At 33.3% G+C, this 20,712-nt stretch overlaps 1 protein-coding gene across 1 annotated transcript; it reads left to right on the top strand.

The window, feature by feature from the left end:
• Positions 1-842: 842 nt before the first annotated feature.
• LOC132758978 (glucosidase 2 subunit beta-like) lies at positions 843-20,476 on the top strand (the record flags this gene model as incomplete). Its single annotated transcript, XM_060750695.1, has 12 exons — positions 843-960; positions 2,517-2,612; positions 3,292-3,349; positions 3,835-3,952; positions 5,890-5,953; positions 11,017-11,082; positions 11,244-11,328; positions 11,790-11,868; positions 12,164-12,307; positions 16,707-16,814; positions 19,490-19,577; positions 20,407-20,476. Coding segments are annotated over exons 4-12 (806 nt in total), but the record flags the coding sequence as incomplete, so codon positions are not given.
• Positions 20,477-20,712: the final 236 nt, after the last annotated feature.

Below are 20,712 nucleotides of genomic sequence, written 5' to 3' on the forward strand. Positions count from 1 at the left end.
CAGCGCCCGTCCAAAATTATCTCGGTGTCTCTTTGACAAGTCTAATTAGTTGGACTAGTAAGCAAGATATGTAGCTTCCTAGAATCTGATAAACTATCCACAATCATACATGTGAACTTTTTTTGATGATCAAGTGGAAGATTTTTCTTAAAAAAGAGGGAGATTTTAGAATTTGCAACAAACAAAGAAGAAAGTCCTTTGAAAAAATCCTGCAGAAAGTGGGAATCTCCTGCTTAAAGTGGGAGAGTTCACATGTATGCACAATAGTATTGAGTGCCCTGACTATATTGCTTTATGACAATTACATTTTGGCCAGTCTGGCTTGGGTTTGTAAGCAGTGCTAAATTGTTTAACTGAACATGTGTTGTTAGAAACAGTAGAATGAAATATACTACAAAAGCAATTTGCTTATAATGATTAGTAATTCTTTGTGGATTGATTAATACATCATTCTATAGTTTATTAGTGTTGACCAATTTTGCAGTTATCTAGTGATAATTCATGATCATTTATTAACCTAATTAAATATTATTATTGATATTTCTGTCTTGGTTTTCCTCTTTTAAATTTTAAATGAACAATAATTCAATAAAAAATATAGTTTACCTTTGTTATGTATTTTCAGGATCTATAATGATTCAATGGTAAATTAAATATCCGTCACCAGGGATTGTAAAATTAATCCAGTTTCTGTTCAAGGAAAAAATGAATGATTAACATGATAAAGAATTTCAAATTTAATAAAGCAAACATCCAGTTGAAACATAATGATAGGTATCACTTTTCTCTGATGGCTGCTGTGTTGTTCAGTATTTAATGTTTAAATTTGAACATTATTTACAGTGTCCAGTTTTTACCGTCCTGATGTACCTTTTCAATGTCTTGACGGCAGTAAGCAGATCCCGTTTGAGTATGTGAATGATGATTATTGTGACTGTCCAGACGGCACAGATGAACCAGGTAGGTTGTGTTGCTGTAGTCTTCAAATATCTAGGCTTTTTTGTTAAGATATCTGATTTTCTCAGATGCTTCAAACTTGTCATTTATAAATTAAACAAATATTAAACCTTTATCACAAGTTTATTGAATTGTTTGCTTTCATAGAGTGTAAATATAAACTGTTTTGTTGAATGTATTCAGATTAAAACATATTATCAGTTGTATATTGTATAATGCTGTAATACGATATGAAGTATTGTTAGTTAACTTAGTTTTTAGCTCACCTGTCACAAAGTGACAGGGTGAGCTTTTGTGATCGCTTTTCGTCCGGCGTCCGTCCGTCCGTAAACTTTTACTTTAAATGACATCTCCTCATAAACCACTAAGCCAATTTCATCCAAACTTCACAGGAATGTTCCTTTGGTGGACACCTTTAAAAATTGTTCAAAGAATTTAATTCCATGCAGAACTCTGGTTGCCATTGCAACCAAAAGAAAAAACTTTAAATATCTTCTTTTAAAAAACCCTAAGAGCTAGAGCTTAGATATTTGACATGAAGCATCTTCTAGTGAGTGTCTACCAAGTTTGTTCAAATAAAAGCCCCGGGGTCAAAATTGGCCCCGCCCCAGGGGGTCATTGATTTTCCCTATATGCATATAGTAAAAACTTAAAAAATCTTCTTTTAAAGAACCCAAAGAGCTAGAGCTAAGATATTAAGCATGAAACATCTTCTAGTGAGTGTCTACCAAGTTTGTTCGAATAAAAGCCCTGGGGTCAAAATTGGCACCGCCCCGCACCAGGGAGGTCATTGATTTTCCCTATATGCATATAGTAAAAACTTAAAAAATCTTCTTTTAAAGAATTCAAAGAGCTAGAGCTAAGATATTTAGCATGAAACATGTTCTAATGGGTGTCTACTAAGTTTGTTCAAATAAAAGCCCTGGGGTCAAAATTGGCCCCGCCCCGGGGGTCATTGATTTTCCTTATATGTGTATAGCAAAATACTTAAAACTCTTCTTTGAAAAAACCCAAATAGCTAGAGTTTAGATATTAAACATGAAACATCTTCTAGCAAGTGTCTACAAAGTTTGTTCAAATAAAAGCCCTGGGTCAAAACTGGCCCCGCCCCAGGGTGTCATTGTTTTTAACTATATGTGTATAGTAAAAACTTAAAAAATCTTCTTTGAAAAAACCCAATGAGCTAGAGCTTAGATGTTTAGCATGAAACATCTTCTTATGGGTGTCTACCAAGTTTTTGTTCAAATAAAAGCCCTTGGTTAAAATTGGCCCTGCCGGGGGGGGGGGGGGGGGGGGGGGGGGGGGGGGGGAGGCCTATATACAGGTGAAGCGACCTCAGGGCCATCATGGCCCTCTTGTATAATGTTTGATTCAAATAACATGTATAAATGTAGAAAAAAATAACCTGGTAACTTAATAGACAAAATAAAGAGAAATGTACATTCAGATTGGTTTAATCACACATTGTGCCCATATTATACAGTCTTTGTCCTCAATTTTATTGAAATATAGATAGTAATGACAGCTAAATGCATATTGTCACGGAAACATGATTTCAGGTACATCAGCATGTCCTGTGGGAAAATTTCATTGTACTAATGCCGGATACAAACCACTAAATGTTCTATCTTCAAGGGTCAATGATGGTATTTGTGGTAAGTTGCTTTGTTTACTTTTTTGATTTTAAGTTTTGCAATTTGAAGAATAATGAGAGTGTTTTTAGTTCTAGTATCAGTCATGGAGAAACTCTTTCTTAAGGTTTTAAGACTTGAGACTCTAGCATGAAGAATTATTATAATTTTATAGTGACTAGGTACACAAATTTTTGGTTGAACGCAATAAAACATTTTAAATAAAGTGACTTGATGATTATTTAAACAGGGGCGTAGCCAGCTTTTTTCAACTTGTAGGCACATAAAAGGGGGTCTGGGGACTTAGCCTCCTAAAGCCAATAACAAGTTCTGATTAAAAAGAGCAAAATGCGTGTTCCAAAGTTATCAAAACAATTATTTTAAACTATGAATTTGATTAGATGCAAACTTTACTGAGGATGGTAAATCATGCACACAACTATACGGCTTGAACCCGCTACCAACCCCACCCTCGCCTGTTTTTATTGTATTTTTGGGACTTTTGAAAATGTTAATTTCATGACCAACTTGTAGGCCCGTACCTACATGGCCTAATAGTAGCTACGCCACTGTTAAATATTGATTTGTGATCATATTTTTTTAAAGAATGAGTGCATGTACATGTACTTTCACTCAGGCCTGATACTTTCTAAAATGTGTTGTTTGTATTAGTCAGAGTGTAACATTTTGTGTGTTTATATAGATTGTTGTGATGGCACTGATGAGTGGGATGGTAGCATTGATTGTGTCAACAACTGCAAGTATGATGGTCTTGCTTACATTCCTAATTATTACATTGACAGTGACTAGCACATGCCAACAGTATAGAACTATGACAGTCTGCACATCCAAGGTGTCTGACACGGCTTTATACTGTTGGCTATTCAGTTTGTTAATATCTCTAAAACTAGAATTGTAAGTTCCAAATTCTTAGGGGAACACACTTTTTGCCATACCTAAATTCATAATGCATAACATTTAGTAAATAGATTGTCTGAAAGAAATATAATTATCTAAGATATGATAAGTGTTTATCTTCTAGATAATACAATGTTTGTATTCAGTAATACAATGTTTGTATTCAGTACTGTTCATAAAGAACAACTTTAAAAATTAAAACAATATCTTGTTGTTCATAAAGAACAACTTTGAACAATATCTTGTAACTCATAAATAGAATATATTAAAATGTATGAGAACATTTGTTGTTCCAGATTAGTGAATGTGTTTGAATGTTGTTTTGTAGAGAGTTAGGTAAAAAGATGAGAGAGGAGGCTGACAGAGTTAGGCAATTACAGGAAGAGGGCTTCAAGTTAAAGTTGAAATTTATTGAGGAGGGAAAACAAACCAGGGAACAGAAAAAGGTAATAATGAAATGAAGTCTATATTTTTTCAACTTAATGTCTATGCTAACAAAGTTGTTAAATACATGATTTTTCAACTAACTAACTCGACCTTGCATGAATTTTTTTTAACCAAGCCTGCAATAATGACCATATGTTTAAAACCTATCCTTTTTGTGAAGCCTTTAAAAAAATTATTGAATAATTGGATTGCCCCTGGTGAATGGGTAGATTTGCCTGGGGTGTTGTCCAGTTTTGTCCAGAGCACTTCTTTAAAATGCATGGACAAATTCTAGTATTACTTGATACAAATGTTCACCACTATGAAAGGTTACTGCACACATGAACCAGGTCTGTAGTTCAAATGTCAAGGTGACACATAGATCTCAAATAAAACTTTATAACATTTAAATAATGGTTTTAGAGCATGTTAGATGCTTGTTACATGAAGAAAGTAGTGGTAAATGTGAGATCATTTGCCATAAAAGTAGCAAAGTGTAAACAAAGTAGATTTTTACTTCCATACAAAATACTAAATCACTGTCAGTAGACTTATTGTCAAAAAGCAAAAGAAGAAAAAGTAAGATCATGTAATTGACCAATGAGTATCTTTTTGGAAACTATTAAAGTACACCAGAAATAAAAAGCTTTCAAGAAATGAAAGTAAAAGCATTTCTGGGGCATAATGGGCCTTTAAGTACTTTTAATGTAAATATTCTAAATCATGAGACTGAGCATTTACGCTGGGTGCATTTGTGGCATTGACACTGTTGTTCCTAATGCAAAGGTAAGCCCAGCAGACATTTTCACAAAAAATCTTACGACAATTTTTTGTCATAAGAGAAATCTTACGATAAATCTCCTTTTCACAAAAAATCTTAAGAAAATCTTAAGTGCAAAATCTGTCGTAACTTTACGATAGGTCTTTCCCGTTCGTAAGTGTAATTTTTTCTCTCTTAAGGGTAAAATATCATGTATCTCTTACCTAAACTGAATAAAAAAAAACACAAAGTTGGAGATAAACTAAATATTAAGCGAACAGTATGCTATAAATAACACAAATTGAGATAATTTTTTTTCAACATATACATTTGTGACGTCATGACTTGATGACGTCACGATGGAGAGGGTTATGAATAGTTTAAAATAATGTGAACTATACTGTAGACTAGTATTATTGAAAACTTATAATTTGTACAAATGGTGAGTTCGATTTCATTGCCAGCATGTACTAGTGGTACGCTTTTATTTATTTGTAACATAGTAGACCTTCTTTCTGAATCTTTTAGATATATATAATTATCTTCAATCAAGATATAAATTATATCAGTTTGAATCATTTTTTTGTTCTTATTGAAATTTGATTGTGTTCAATAGATATTTTAAGCTCTTGATTACTTGATTTTTAAACCGGAATCAAATATAGAGCATGCACATCACTATCAAATGAACGTAGCTAGGGATGTTTTTGTCGTAAGATTTATCGTAAGTGAATTTTTTATCTTAAGATAAAATTTTAACTTACGTGTGGCTTTGTGAAAATGACTTAAGATTTAACTTACGATTATCGTAAGTGAAAAACTTAAGATAAATCCTAAGATTTTTTGTGAAAATGTCTGCAGGAAGCTATCTTCAGAATAGTTCATATAAACTTCAAGCCATCTTCACAATTGAAAATGAAGTCTTTTATTTTCTTTAAGTTTTAAACATATCGCTGTGTAATGCAACATATATCTAGAGGCAAAGACATTTATGTTATTTTCTGTAAATATTGTCAAAGGTTAACTTGTAAGAATATTTGTAGTGTTTGATAGTGGCTGTAGGATTACATTTTAAGTGATGTGTTTCTGTTGTCAAATTCTTAAACACTACATGAAAATGCAGAAACTTGTGTACAAGATGATTAACTCATGAAATAAATAGAAAATGTATGTACATGTATTTTTGTGTGTTTATAGGCAGACCTTGAACTGTTAGAGAAGAGCAAGTTGGAATTAGAAGCTGTGAAGGCTGAGTTTGAAGGTATATACATTAAACTTGATAGCTAAATATGAATAAGAACTATATGATTGACATAACATGCCTAACATAAGATTAAAACAATTATTATCCCCCGCCAAATTTTCGGCGGAGGATATAGAAATAGTCTCCGTCCTTCCGTCCGTCCGTCCGACATTTTTGTCCGGAGCATATCTCTAAAAGTATTTGAGTTATCAACTTGAAACTTCATAGGTGGATAGACCTCATTGAGGAGGAGTGCAGTGCACAAGAATGATAACTCTACCTTGCATGATTTTTGAGTTATTGCCCTTTGTTATTTTTCAAAATTGATTTTTGTCCAGAGCATAACTCCAAAAGCCTATGAGATATTAACATGAAACTTCATAGGTGCATAGATCTCACTCAGGAGGGGTGCAGTGCACAAGAATGTTAACTCTACCTTTCATAATTTTTGAGTTATTGCCCTTTGTTATTTTTCATACCTAATTTTTCACCTGAGTGGAGCATAACTCAAAAAGTGTTTGAGATATCAACATGAAATGTCATAGGTGGATAGATCTTATTGAGGAGGAATGTTGTGCGCAAGAATGATAACTCTTCCCTATACAATTTTTGAGTTATTGCCCTTTGTTTTGTTTTTCATGCTATTTTGTCCAGAGCTTATCTCAAAAGTATTTGAGGTATCAATTGAAACTTCAAAGGTGGATGGATCTCATTGAGGAGGAGTGCAGTGCTTAAGAATGATAACTCTACCCTGCATTATTTTTGAGTTATTGCCCTTAGTTATTTTTCAAAATTAATTTTTGTCCAGAGCATAACTCAAAAAGCCTTTGAGATATCAAAATGAAACTTCATAGGTGCATAGATCTCACTCAGGAGGTGTGCACTGCACAAGAATGTTAACTCTACCTTTTATAATTTTTGAGTTATTGCCCTTTGTTCTTTTTCATACTTATTTTTTCAATTCAATTTTTTTCTCAAAAAGTATTTGAGGTATCAACTTGAAACTTCATAGGTGGATAGATTTTACTGAGGAGGGATGCAGCACACAAGAATGATAACCTACCCTGCATTATTTTTCAGTAATTGCCCTTTGTTATTTTCAGCCATCAGTATTCACATAGGTTTCAAATCTGTAATCACTATAGCCATCAGTTTTCATTACTAAAAGAGCTCTTAAAATGGAATTATTCCGCTCTACTACATATACATTCATCCAATGAGCAAACACATCGGCGGGGGATGGCCATGTTGACATGGCTCTTGTTTTTTAGCTTTTATAGGGAGGGCTATTGTATGGGGGCATCGGTACTGGCACCAAACTTCGGTTCAGTTTTTGCATGCAAATTGGTATCTCTAAAACAACTGAAGGTAAGGGGCAGAAACTTCACTCAATTTAAGAGCATAAGTAGAGGTCACATTCCAAGGTCTATAACTCTTAAATGGATTTTGACAGAATTATGACTCTTTTTGAATTTAGAAAATTCTACATTATTCAGGCTGTTGTTTTACTATCAAGCACGTCAAGCAAACTGTCCAATAGACAGCTCTTGTTCGATACATTGTTAGCATTGTCCTTTCATAAGTGTTGGTATTTTTTTTATACGTAAAAAAACCCCACCTATATCTATGCTCAGGAATTCTTTTTATATGATCTTTTTAAAATAACTATAATATATATGGGATCTTTCCTGGTGGATCGCATCCATTTTTGTCTGGAGACTTTGGGAATATCTTCTACATTTATGAAGTGATTGAAAGTGCCACATTTATAAATGATGTACAATAGATAAACAAAGAAAAACAATATAATTTAGGTCCTTTTTACCAAGGTCACACACAGGTCCAAGGTCAGATATGAAAATGTAAATACAGTCAACTATCGTTATCTCGACATCTCTTTTCTCGATATTTCGTTATCTCGATGAAATTTTGAAAGTCCCGATTTTCTTCCTTCTTTATCTATATTGGATATATTTGTTTATCTCGATATTTTTATTTCGATATTTTCAGTATCTCGATGTAAAATTTCAGCCCCTACAGTTATTTTCACACTATTATCCTTTGTTTATCTCGACAAATAGTTTTCGTCTTGTGAAAAACACAAACTAGACGATAATTGCTCAATAGCGCGTGTCATAATGATGATTATGTTTGTAACAAGTTGAGCTGTTATTATAAAAGTTAATCTAATTAGCGTGTTGATTGACTTATGTCCAAAATGACCGAATTTTACGTTCTTTATAAATATTGGAACACAGTATTAATTCATTATGACTTTTAACTGTAAATGAAATAGTGAAAGTATAGAAACGTTATCGTTACAATATTGTTTCACAACATCAAAAAATCAAACAGCGGTCGAACAATCCCGATAACTAACCCGGGAGGATATCCGGATCAACCACCCTAAAAACAATGTTTTCACTATTTTGGTGTATTACATTACTGAGTAAACCTCACTATGTGTTTTTATCACAGACACCCGTATTTCCGCTGGTAAACATCCGCTAATGCTACTTTGTTAAATATTGACTTTGCGATACTGGGCTTATAAAAAGAAGACATGGAGATATCATAGTTTATTTGACATAAGGTATGCACATGTCTTTTGTAAAAATCAGCTTCTGCCTTGTTCAAACCCTAATATGTTTATCTCGACATTTCGTTATCTCGATATTTTTTGGACGGTCCCGATGACTTCGAGATAACGAGAGTCGACTGTATTGATCATTTCATCATCATAAATTGTGGGATTTTAATGTAAATATTGACTGTAATGAGGCTGAGCATTTGTGATGATTTATTGGCCGGGTTGCACTGGTGCAAATCCGGGTTATAGTATGGTGAATGTCGGGCGGCGGGCGGGGAAAATATTTTCGTAACAGTTTTCTCAGCAACTACTTATCACAGTCTCTTGATATTTGGCATACAGCATAGACACATGGTCCCATACCGTGGGATATAATTTCAGGTCTGTCCCTCATCCACTTCCTGTTTATCCACTTAGTTAAATTAGTAAGATTTTTCGACATTAATGGTCAATGGTAGGAAATTTTCGTAACAGTTTTCTCAGCAACTACTTATCACAGCCTCTTGATATTTGGCATACAGCATAGACCCATGGTCCCATACCGTGGGATATAATTTCAGGTCTGTCCCTCATCAACTTCCCGTTTATCCACTTAGTTAAATTAGTAAGATTTTTCGACATGCATGGTCAATGGTCGGAAATTTTCGTAACAGTTTTCTCAGCAACTACTTATCACAGCCTCTTGATATTTGGCATACAGCATAGACACATGGTCCCATACCGTGGGATATAATTTCAGGTCTGTCTCTCATCCACTTCCTGTTTATCCACTTAGTTAAATTAGTAAGATTTTTCGACATTAATGATCAATGGTAGGCTATTTTCGTAACAGTTTTCTCAGCAACTACTTATCACAGCCTCTTGATATTTGGCATACAGCATAGACACATGGTCCCATACCGTGGGATATAATTTCAGGTCTGTCGCTCATCCACTTCCTGTTTATCCACTTAGTTAAATTAGTAAGATTTTTCAACATTAATGGTCAATGGTAGGAAATTTTCGTAACAGTTTTCTCAACAGCCTCTTGATATTTGGCATACAGCATAGACACATGGTCCCATACCGTGGGATATAATTTCAGGTCTGTCTCTCATCCACTTCCTGTTTATCCACTTAGTTAAATTAGTAAGATTTTTCAACATTAATGGTCAATGGTAGGCTATTTTCGTAACAGTTTTCTCAGCAACTACTTATCACAGCCTCTTGATATTTGGCATACAGCATAGACACATGGTCCCATACCGTGGGATATAATTTCAGGTCTGTCGCTCATCCACTTCCTGTTTATCCACTTAGTTAAATTAGTAAGATTTTTCAACATTAATGGTCAATGGTAGGAAATTTTCGTAACAGTTTTCTCAACAGCCTCTTGATATTTGGCATACAGCATAGACACATGGTCCCATACCGTGGGATATAATTTCAGGTCTGACTCATCCACTTCCTGTTTATCCACTTAGTTAAATTAGTAAGATTTTTCAACATTAATGGTCAATGGTAGGCTATTTTCGGAACAGTTTTCTCAGCAACTACTTATCACAGCCTCTTGATATTTGGCATACAGCATAGACACATGGTCCCATGCCTTGGGATTTGATTTCAGGTCTGTCGCTCATCCACTTCCTGTTTATCCATTTAGTTAAATTAGTAAGATTTTTCGACATGCATGGTCAATGGTAGGAAATTTTCATAACAGTTTTCCCAGCAACTACTTATCACAGCCACTTAAAATTTGGCATACAGCATAGACACATGGTCCCATACTGTGGGATTTGATTTCAGGTCTGTCGCTTATCCACTTCCTGTTTATCCACTTAGTTAAATAAGTTAAATTTTTCAACATTAATGGTCAATGGTAGGAAATTTTTGTAACAGTTGTCTCAGCAACTACTTATCACAGCCACTTGATATTTGGCATGCAGCATTGACACATAGTCCCATACCGTGGGATTTGATTTCAGGTCTGTTGGTCATCCACTTCCTGTTCACATTAATGGTCAATGGTAGGAAATTTTCATAACATTTTTCTCAGAAACTACTAATCACAGCCTCTTGATATTTTGCATACAGCATTGACACATGGTCCCATACAGTAAGGATTTGATTTTAGGTGTGTAGCTAATCCACTTCCTGTTTACCCACTGAATTAAATTTTCGACATTAATGGGTCAATGGTAAATTCTTTTCGTAATATCACAGCCTCATGATATTTGGTGTACAAATGCAACCCGGCCTTTTCTGTCTTTGACCCATTTTTTTGTGACTTATTGGCATACTTGTTCAAGATTATGTAGGTGTATGTAATGAATGTTAAGGTTAATGGTAAGGATGCTTAAGCTTAACTCTTTACTTTCTGTGGTGAGTAGAAGTTGTCCTTAATCATAGTAAACTGTGCTTCAGCATTTATGTATACAATAGTAAGTGATAAGTTATGACAATAAAGTAATGGCAATGTAACATGTATTATAAAGTACAGTTTTATTTTCAGCTAAGAAGAATGATGCTGAGGCACCAGAGAAGGAAGCCAAGGACAAACATGAAGCTGCCTGGAATGGTAGTTACCATAGTTACCTCTCATAAACATTCTAGAACATTTCACTGCTGCTATTAAAAATAAAACTTTATCTTACATTGCTTTGCTATATGGAAACTTTTAGAGAGGCAGTCACGTGAAATATTTGATCTATTGAGATAAATGTTTGAATATATTTACAGAGGAGCTAGAGAGAAGGAATGCAGAGAAAGAAAAGTTGAGAGCAGAGATTGCTTTTGCTGAGTTGGATGCTAATAACGACAACAAGTAAATACATATTATATCTCCAGCTGTTGTTACATAGGCACATTATAAAATGACGAGTTATTATCAACAGTAAAATTGTATATTTTCCACAATCCTATAATCTTTTTTCGTAAAAGTTGTAACATAGCAAGTCTGTTATTTAAGAGAATGGTTTTAAATGTTGGCAATGAGTTCATGCCTGTTCCTTTCACTTTAAGGCAATATACTTCAATTTTTTTTCATACATACATTTTGGAAGCACTGGTTTTTGAAATTTAAACAATAATTATTGTTATAGAATTATAGTTTTATACACTTTAATGTTAATATCGACTGTGCCATACATGGTCTATTTGTTAATTTGTACCAGTTTTATGACTTGAGATTGCAGAATTAAGAAAATGGTTGCATTTATTATTACTGTTTGATAAAATTACTCTTTGAAGTCATGAAATACACAAAGGAAACTGGTTTTATTTTAGGATATCTCTATCTGAGATAAAAGGTCTGTCAATGTTTGATGTTGATTCTAATGGTGAAGTGAGTGATGATGAAGCTAAGGTAAAATACTTATGTTTTTATTGAATTATAAACACATAACTCAATACTTATACATTATGTTTGCTAAGATAGATATTTTCTGCCCTGCCATAGTTTGCCAGAATTCAAAATCAATAATAGTTTTATATTTTGTGTTTAAAACTGTTATGTCAAAATTGTGAAATGGTATACAACTAGATTTGAACTGAAAAAAAGTGGAAAAGAAGTGTATGCATTTCTGACATAGTTTTTTCCATTGTCTTATATGTTTACTTAGTTTGACAAGTCATAAGTTAAGATATATTATTCATGTTAGGAACATCTGGAAGGTGAGGAGGAAGTGGACCTGGATCACTTTGTATTAAAAGTATGGCCTAATATCAAATCTATCTATAAATCTCCTGGTAGTGAAGAGCCAGCAAAGGGAGACAACCAGGAAGTTACTACAGAAGCTCCAGAGGTATATATCTTGTAATTATGTTTATCACAGTATTCAAAGAAAAATGGTTATCTTATTCACCACAGAATCCACACATATGCTGGACTTCAATCTTAATATATATCTGAAGGTCACTGACTAAGACAAATAACTGGAGCATGAATATTTACTGATTTTTTTGTTCTTGAAAATTTACTGGTTAAGGTTTTGCATGCAGTTCTATCAGAACAACCCTGGAAAATAATCACTTTTTGATATACATGTTGTTTTTGTCGAAATATTAGGCCACTGGCCAAGACCAATATAATCTTGCATGGAATTTAAGTAATCTGTCTCTGCCTTTTGTCTGAAATTTAATGCCAGCAAAATTAAACAATTTAACTATTGTATATTAAACTAATATTTTGTTTTTCTGCTGTTTTTAAATATAGGATCTTTGTGAAAATACCAAAAGAATATATTCACATTTAACTAGAGAATATGTAATACAATATCAGGAATATGTTTGCTGTCATGATGTTGAATGATTTATAGAATGTAATACTAGATGTCATATTGTTCACAAATATATATATAAAAAATGGCTGTTTATTTGTACAATCTGAGGTGTTACCACCACCATTGCGACGAGGGTTTCCTCGACATAAAAACCCGGCTATTGAACGACAGCGACAGTTGTTTGCTCAGCGGGTACATCTTATATTGTGTTGTGCCTTTTTGTCCTCACTTATTTGTCCTTTATGTTAACTTTACTTATTTGTTAACTTTACTTATTTGTCCTTTATGTTAACTTTACATTTATGTTTCATAGATTTATATATTTATATTGATTTTCTACTGAGGTTGTTAAATATATTTGTAAAACGTGATATATGACGTTGATCAAGTGATAACTGATTATAAAGTATCAAAGTTGTGATGTATTCTATGACGTAATGTTATTAATTTCTTTTTCTATAGAATGCCTGCAATTTTTTCTTGCATGTTAAAAAACTCATTGTATCAAAATTTTCATGCACAAGTTTCTTGTAGCTCTTGTCATTTTTAGCTCGACTTTTCTATGAAAAGGGGAGCTATCCTACTCGCCCCGGCGTCGGCGTTAGCGTCGGCGTTGGCGTCACACCTTGGTTAAGTTTTTCGTACCACCCCACTTTATTTCAGAAGTATTACAAGTATGGCTTTGAAACTTACCATACTTGTTCACCATCATCATAACCTCCATCTACAGACAAGAGTACATAACTCTGTCAAGGTTTTTGACAGAATTATGGCCCTTTTTTGACTTAGAAAGTGTATTGAGCTTGGTTAAGTTTTTTGTACCACCTCACTTTATTTCAAAACCATTGGAGGTATTGCTTTGAAACTGACCATACTTGTTTACCATCACGACCTTCATCAACAGACAAGAGGACATAACTCTGTCAAGGTTTTTGACAGAATTATGCCCCTTTTTGACTTAGAAAATACATTGAATATGGGTAAAATCCACTTATTGCCTTAACCCTTTGAGATATTGCTTTGAAACTTTTAATGCTATTTCACATCATTACCCCCATCTGTACGCAAGAGAAGGTAACTCTGTCAAGGATTTGTTTTAAAAATTAAGGCCTTTTATCGACTTAGAATCTTGGTTAAGTTTTTAGTACCAGTCCACTTTTTGACTGAACTGTTTGAGATATTAATTTGAAAGTTGGAATACTTGTTTACAATCATGATTCCCAAACATGTCCAGGAGAAGGTAATTCTGTCAAAGATTTTATTTGAATTATGGCCCTTAACTGTCAATGTTTTGTATTATAGGCAAGCACTAAAAAAGTTTTTTTTTCTTTCTTACCAGCCCTCTTTTGACTTAAACATTTCAAACTTTGCTGCAGTGTTCAAGGGTATCACACAATTCAGTAAAATAATTCTTCACTAAATATCTTAATGCTCATGGCCATTGTTCACTTTAAAAATACAGAGATTCTTGTATTGCCTTTTACTGCAAAAACTTTTTTTATTGGCAAGCAATAAAAAAGTCGAGCGCGCTGTCTTACGGACAGCTCTTGTTTATCTTTTTGTCTCCCTGTGTCACTTGATTTTAAATACAGTACATTGTACAGCTTAATTATTTTGATTACATGGGATTATCATGTTTAGTTTAGATGTGTTTCCTTTTTGTAAAATTCTGCATTTCCATGATTTATATTGTCTTCCTTATTTATATGCCCCCACAATGTGGGAGCATATAGCGTTGCACTTGTCCGTCCGTCCGTCCGTCAGTCAGTCCGTCCGTACGTCCCGAAATCTTGTGAACGCAACTCCTCTTAAACCGGATGGCAGATTTTGCTTAAACTTACAGGGATGAACAACCTTAATGTGTAGATGGTAGTAAAGGAAGGAATTTTCGCTGCGACCAAATTTAACAGAATTATGCCCCTTGGTTGATTTTTTCACTAGATACTATGTAGAAATTTTGTGAACGCAACTCCTCTTAAACCGGATGGCAGATTTTGCTTAAACTTACAGGGATGAACAACCTTAAGGTGTAGATGGTAGTAAAGGAAGGAATTTTTGCTGCGACCAAATTTTACAGAATTATGGCCCTTCGTTGATTTTTTCACTATATACTATGTAGAAATTTTGTGAACGCAACTCCTCTTAAACCGGATGGCAGATTTTGCTTAAACTTACAGGGATGAACAACCTTAAGGTGTAGATGGTAGTAAAGGAAGGAATTTTTGCTGCGACCAAATTTTACAGAATTATGGCCCTTTGTTGATTTTTTCACTATATACTATGTAGAAATTTTGTGAATGCAACTCCTCTTAAACCGGATGGCAGATTTTGCTTAAACTTCCAGGGATGAACAACCTTAATGTGTAGATGGCAGTAAAGGAAGGAATTTTTGCTGCGACCAAATTTAACAGAATTATGGCCCTTTGTTGATTTTTTCACTCTATACTATGTAGAAATTTTGTGAACGCAACTCCTCTTAAACCGGATGGCAGATTTTTGCTTAAACTTACAGGGATGAACAACCTTAAGGTGTAGATGGTAGTAAAGGAAGGAATTTCTGCTGCGACCAAATTTTACAGAATTATTGCCCTTTGTTGATTTTTTCACTATATACTATGTAGAAATTTTGTGAATGCAACTCCTCTTAAACCGGATGGCAGATTTTGCTTAAACTTCCAGGGATGAACAACCTTAATGTGTAGATGGTAGTAAAGGAAAGATTTTTTGCTGCTACCAAATTTAACAGAATTATGGCCCTTTGTTGATCTTTAGTTTTCAACTTGTGGCACATGTAGTCCAAAAAATATTTGACCTAGAGTCATAAGATTGACAGAACAGTGGCGAGTGGGGGCATCAGTGTCCTATGGACACATTTCTAGTTTATTCAGATCTTTGTAAGTTTCCAATGAAATTAAAGTAGGAAAGTTGTAAACGACTAATTAAACACATTTTAAGGGCATTGTATGGCAATTTCTTAGATGTTTTTTGTATGAGTATTTATACTTCCGATTCACCTGTACCCTTTAGTGGGGTTTCAGGTAATATAGGTCAAGTTCAAGTCTACTGCAGCTTGAAATGATTTGTCATTTTCATCATAGTAGAACAATATTTTCAACTCTGTCACAGTGATAGTGTAAAATATCTATTGGTGTATCAGATACTGTTGTTCAATCATGTGTACTGGTCGGAGACCATCAACCGGACACTTTTGGAACATTTTTCCGTACAGATTTCATAATTTTTAACCTAGAGACCAAAAAATTTGACACAGTTCAGCTAGGTTCTTCTCCTAACTAATAAACTAGTTTGTTTATTTCTGATTTTATTGACAATTATATCTGAGGCTCAACAAGGAGGGTATCAAAATTACCTAAATTGTCTACACTACAGTACCATGTGTCCGGACAGATATGTACATGATGTGATTTAATTCAGATAAAAGCCTGGGTGTTTTGATTTTTGATTTGTAACATGATATACAATATGTCAGCAATAAATGCTGAAGTTTTGGATATTCTATTATTCACTTTGCAAATGATTATAGCTGGTATATGAGGTCAGACATTGCTTTCTTGACCCCCGAATTTCAACGTTAACATTCTTGAAATAGACATTAAAATATTACCATTTACGGAGGTTGAAATAAATTCATTTACTTAATTTTGAAAGAAACATGCACTTATTGCCTATAAAAAAGTGACTGACAACCACTGAACAAAGAAAATACTAAATTTAGCATTTTCGGGGCCGTCCGGGTTTGGTGGTTGTCCGGTTTTGGTGGTCCCCAACCAGTACAAAGGACAAAGCTGATATCTAAAACTTAAGTTTAACATTTATTACATTAATTAATTTTCAGTATTTTGGTTAGAAGAAATTAACAACTATTCAGTTTTTCAGAAGTACAAAAAATATTTTCTTTCAGACTGGATTACCCGAAACACCAACTCCTCAAGACAATGATAGTGATGATGATGATGATGATGACGACGATGATGATGATGACGATGATGAATACAATGATGAGGAAATTGTAAGTGCAGGCTTCAGTTAGTAAATTTTCATGTCAAGTGTTTACTAACACTGTTTTCCTTGATTAACAAAACAACAACAATAGTTCCAAATACTGAATGCATTTTAAATCTTTAAAATCCAAGGTAATTAAAGATGTTTTGAAACATTTGTGTTTAGCTTGACTATTAAAAAAGAATACTGGGGCTATCCTGGTCAATGGCATTCTATTTTGGCTCATTTTGAAGCATGCATCTTTAATATGTGTCTTTAATATGTGTCTGAAATTATTGTGCGAGATCACAGTCCAAGGCCCATAACTCTGATGAATTAATTTTGACCCTTTGTGATCTTAGAAAATTCCTGGTTAAAGTTTTGCATGCAAAGTCAATGAAGGCATTGACTTGAAACTAAACTTGAAACTATGTCATGCATTTTGAGCTAAATCTTCCTGTTTGTTTGTTCAGACATTGTACAGGTTCTTGATTTACTATCAAGCAATAAGCAATTGAGATCTTTAATTTTTAGGGAAAAATTTGCTTATTAAGTAGAAGGATTTGAATACTATGAATGATATCAACATGAAGCTTGGAATACAAGGTCCAATTGTTACACAAGTGTCCTTTTCCTGCAATAATTTTAGAAGTTATGTTTCTTTTTTAAATTTGAATATCTAAAATGGGTTATTGATAGTGACAGTTGTTGCCCTCAACATACAAGGGTTAACACTGCATGCAGTGCTATTGTTATTTATCTATTGTGACTTTGTTAAATTGCTTCAGAAACCAGGGGTAGGTACTGCTCCATCAGGTCAGCCTCACCTCATTGAAAAGGTAGTATATTGTTACTGGTGACAATTGTGGTTCTGAAACTTTATATGTATATTCTACCACTGGTGTTTGAAGTTATATCTATTTGGTATTGAAGTCCTACTTAAATATCCAGTATATATGCATGATGTCTCCATTCTGTTGTAGTTACTTATTCATGATAACATTTTAGTTAACATAATATCACTAATCATACTATGTGATATTGGGTGTCACTTTCCTTGCGGTAAAGGTTATTGACTTCAATTCAATTGCCCCTCACCGCTGTGGGTTTGAATCCGGACAGAGACTTTGGATTCTTTCATTTGAGGGAGTTATCCAGCTTGCTTACAGAACATCTGTGGTGTGGTCTTCTCTGGTGCCCATTGGTACCTGATGAAATGCATGGAGGGAAACCTGAGTTCTTCCTCCACCAGTAAAGCTGGAAAGTTGCCATATGATTTATATTGTGTTGGTTTGACGTAATACCCAAACAAACAAAAAAATAAATGAAAATTTTTCTCTTAAATTATATAAATAAGAGATTATATTTTACATCAGTAGTATATTATGTTATGAAAGTATCAAAGATTTCTGAGTAATCATTTTGGTAAGTGGGGTGTCATATTCAATAAATTATATATGTATACAATTAGGTTGTATATAACTTCTGATATATTTAGTCATAATCTTGATAGCGCCAGCTGTCTACTGTTTTTATAGAAAACCTTGTTGTGTGAAGTTATAATACAGCCTTGTAAGCAAGCTAGCTCATTTTGGTATGGTAATTATACCATTGTGCCCATGATAAAGCATAGTAGATGAAATGGGGTTACTATGAAGAATATAGCTAGAAAGATGCTTTATAATCTTATCTTTGTCAATGTGACTGAATATTTGCATTACTTCTGTAAGAAATCATACATGCATACGTAGTTATAGAGAATACCATGCTAGTGTCTGATATTACAAAATTTGTCAGACAAGCCTTAGACCCTTCATTCCTCAAGTTTACGCCTTCCATAGTAATGTGCTAAGCCTTAGTAAGGGACATACTGATAAAAAATAGTACAGAATGTTTTAGTCATATGTAAGAGAGACTTAAATGTCTATTTGATTCAAAGTTTATCAGTTCATTATTTCAAACTAGTAAGAGGTTGAAATATTCCATTCTTTTTATTTTAATTCAGTTTTCATTTTATTTCAATATGTATTGATGAAATGACTTATAAAGCTATAGTAGAATTGAATTGAGAATAATACTACAATATCAATCAGTCTACAGTAAGAAATTTTTAAGGAACAAATGATTTTGACATTGTTGTTGAAGGTGTTGATGTGAAATACTCATAAGATAAACATCTTCCTCAGAAAAGTATCAAACACATTCCACAAAAATCACCAGGAGAGTTTCATATAAGCTTTAAGCTTTTTATTTTATCATGGTTGTAATTTATATATTATATGTGTTTTTAAATTTGCAAGAAGAAAAAAATATTGTTTAAACCAAAGATCATCTCGTGTGAATTATACAGGTTGGAACATTGTTGTTTACAAACTAGCTCAATTTAGTTTTAATGGTTTGTATGGTTAGTGTTTGAGTTTAGCATTATGAAATTTATTTGAGCCGTGTCACAACAAAACCAACATAATGGTTTTGCGACCAGCATGGATCCAGACCAGCTTGGCATCGGCGCAGTCTGATCAGGATCCATGCTGTTCGCAAACCCATTTTGTTGGTTTTGTCATGACACGGCTCATTTGATTTTAATGGCATGTACACTGTTAATATGGTTGTCAAAAGTTTGATCCATACCTCAAGTGTATGTATGTTAAAAGGTTCAAGGTGTAACTTAGTGCAATAATAAATATAATACTGTTATTGTAGGAAGAGAATAAAACAAGTGAGACTACAGATCAACAAGATGAAGACAAAATGCCCGACTATGATGATGCTACTAAAGCTCTTATAGCAGGTTATATACAGTTTTCTACAAGATAAAATGCAAAATATATATATGTGTATAAAATTTGCAAAAAGATGAAAATAACTAATTGATATTTTTATTGATATTTCTTATTTCCTGATTTGACTCGATTTCTTTCCTAAAATAAGATTTCACAGAGTTTTATATTTATCTCTTTCAAATGATATAATGTATTTTAAAAGTTTTAAGTCTTCTAAAAGCTTTTTGTAAACAAGGGATTGACATCATACATAGCATGCAACCCATTTATAAAAAAAATGCCCAGAATGATGTCATTTTAAAGCTCATGGTTTGCCTCAAATTGAATGAGGTTAGGGTCAAGATAAGTTTATCTAGCATGGATGTAAACAGAAGCGTTACTGGAGGAATAAAGACATTTAATGTGCTTAAAATGAAACCGCACTTTTAATATACATTGTATACTGGAATAGCTTTGTTGTGTCAGTCAGTGGGTTGGTCCATCTTCATCTGGTGTTAAACAGCCATTCTGAAACACAACTTAGGCCAACATTATTCCTTAATTGTTTAACTGAAATTATCTGTTTTATTCAGACTTGAAAATTTTGTTAAAAATGACCTATGATTTGTTGATAACTTAAACAAATGATCAAGTGTTCAACATTTGCCATTTCCTGTGACAACATGTCATGGAACATACATGTTTTATAATTTGCATGTATGTTTATTGAAGGCATATTTATTGTCTGTTTGTTGCATTATTTCTGATGTGTACATAGTAATATGAAAGTTCTGATGAATTATAAACAGCTGATGCTATATTCAGTTATAATATATGTATATTTATATTATTGTACAGCCGCTGATGAGGCAAGACAACAATTTAATGATGCTGATGCTAAATTAAGGGAAGCAGAAAATAAAATAAGGTAGGAGTTGCATATCTTGTGATTCTTTTTATTTACATGTATTTGGAAAAGCTTTTTTTTCCTGTAACTAGAGTTTGTAAAATTTTATTAAAACCAATGAAAATAATTAAAGGAAAGTCTGATAAATCTTTTTACAGTTTCAAATAATATTGCTTTGTTTAAATTTTGCTAAGAATCATTCTATGATGTTAAATTAAATTGAAATTAAATTCATTTGATATTAATGAATTGCAATT

The sequence above is a fragment of the Ruditapes philippinarum genome, unplaced genomic scaffold, assembly GCF_026571515.1.
Source record: "Ruditapes philippinarum isolate M1 unplaced genomic scaffold, ASM2657151v2 ctg13886_1_1_1_1, whole genome shotgun sequence".
NCBI lineage: Eukaryota > Metazoa > Mollusca > Bivalvia > Venerida > Veneridae > Ruditapes > Ruditapes philippinarum.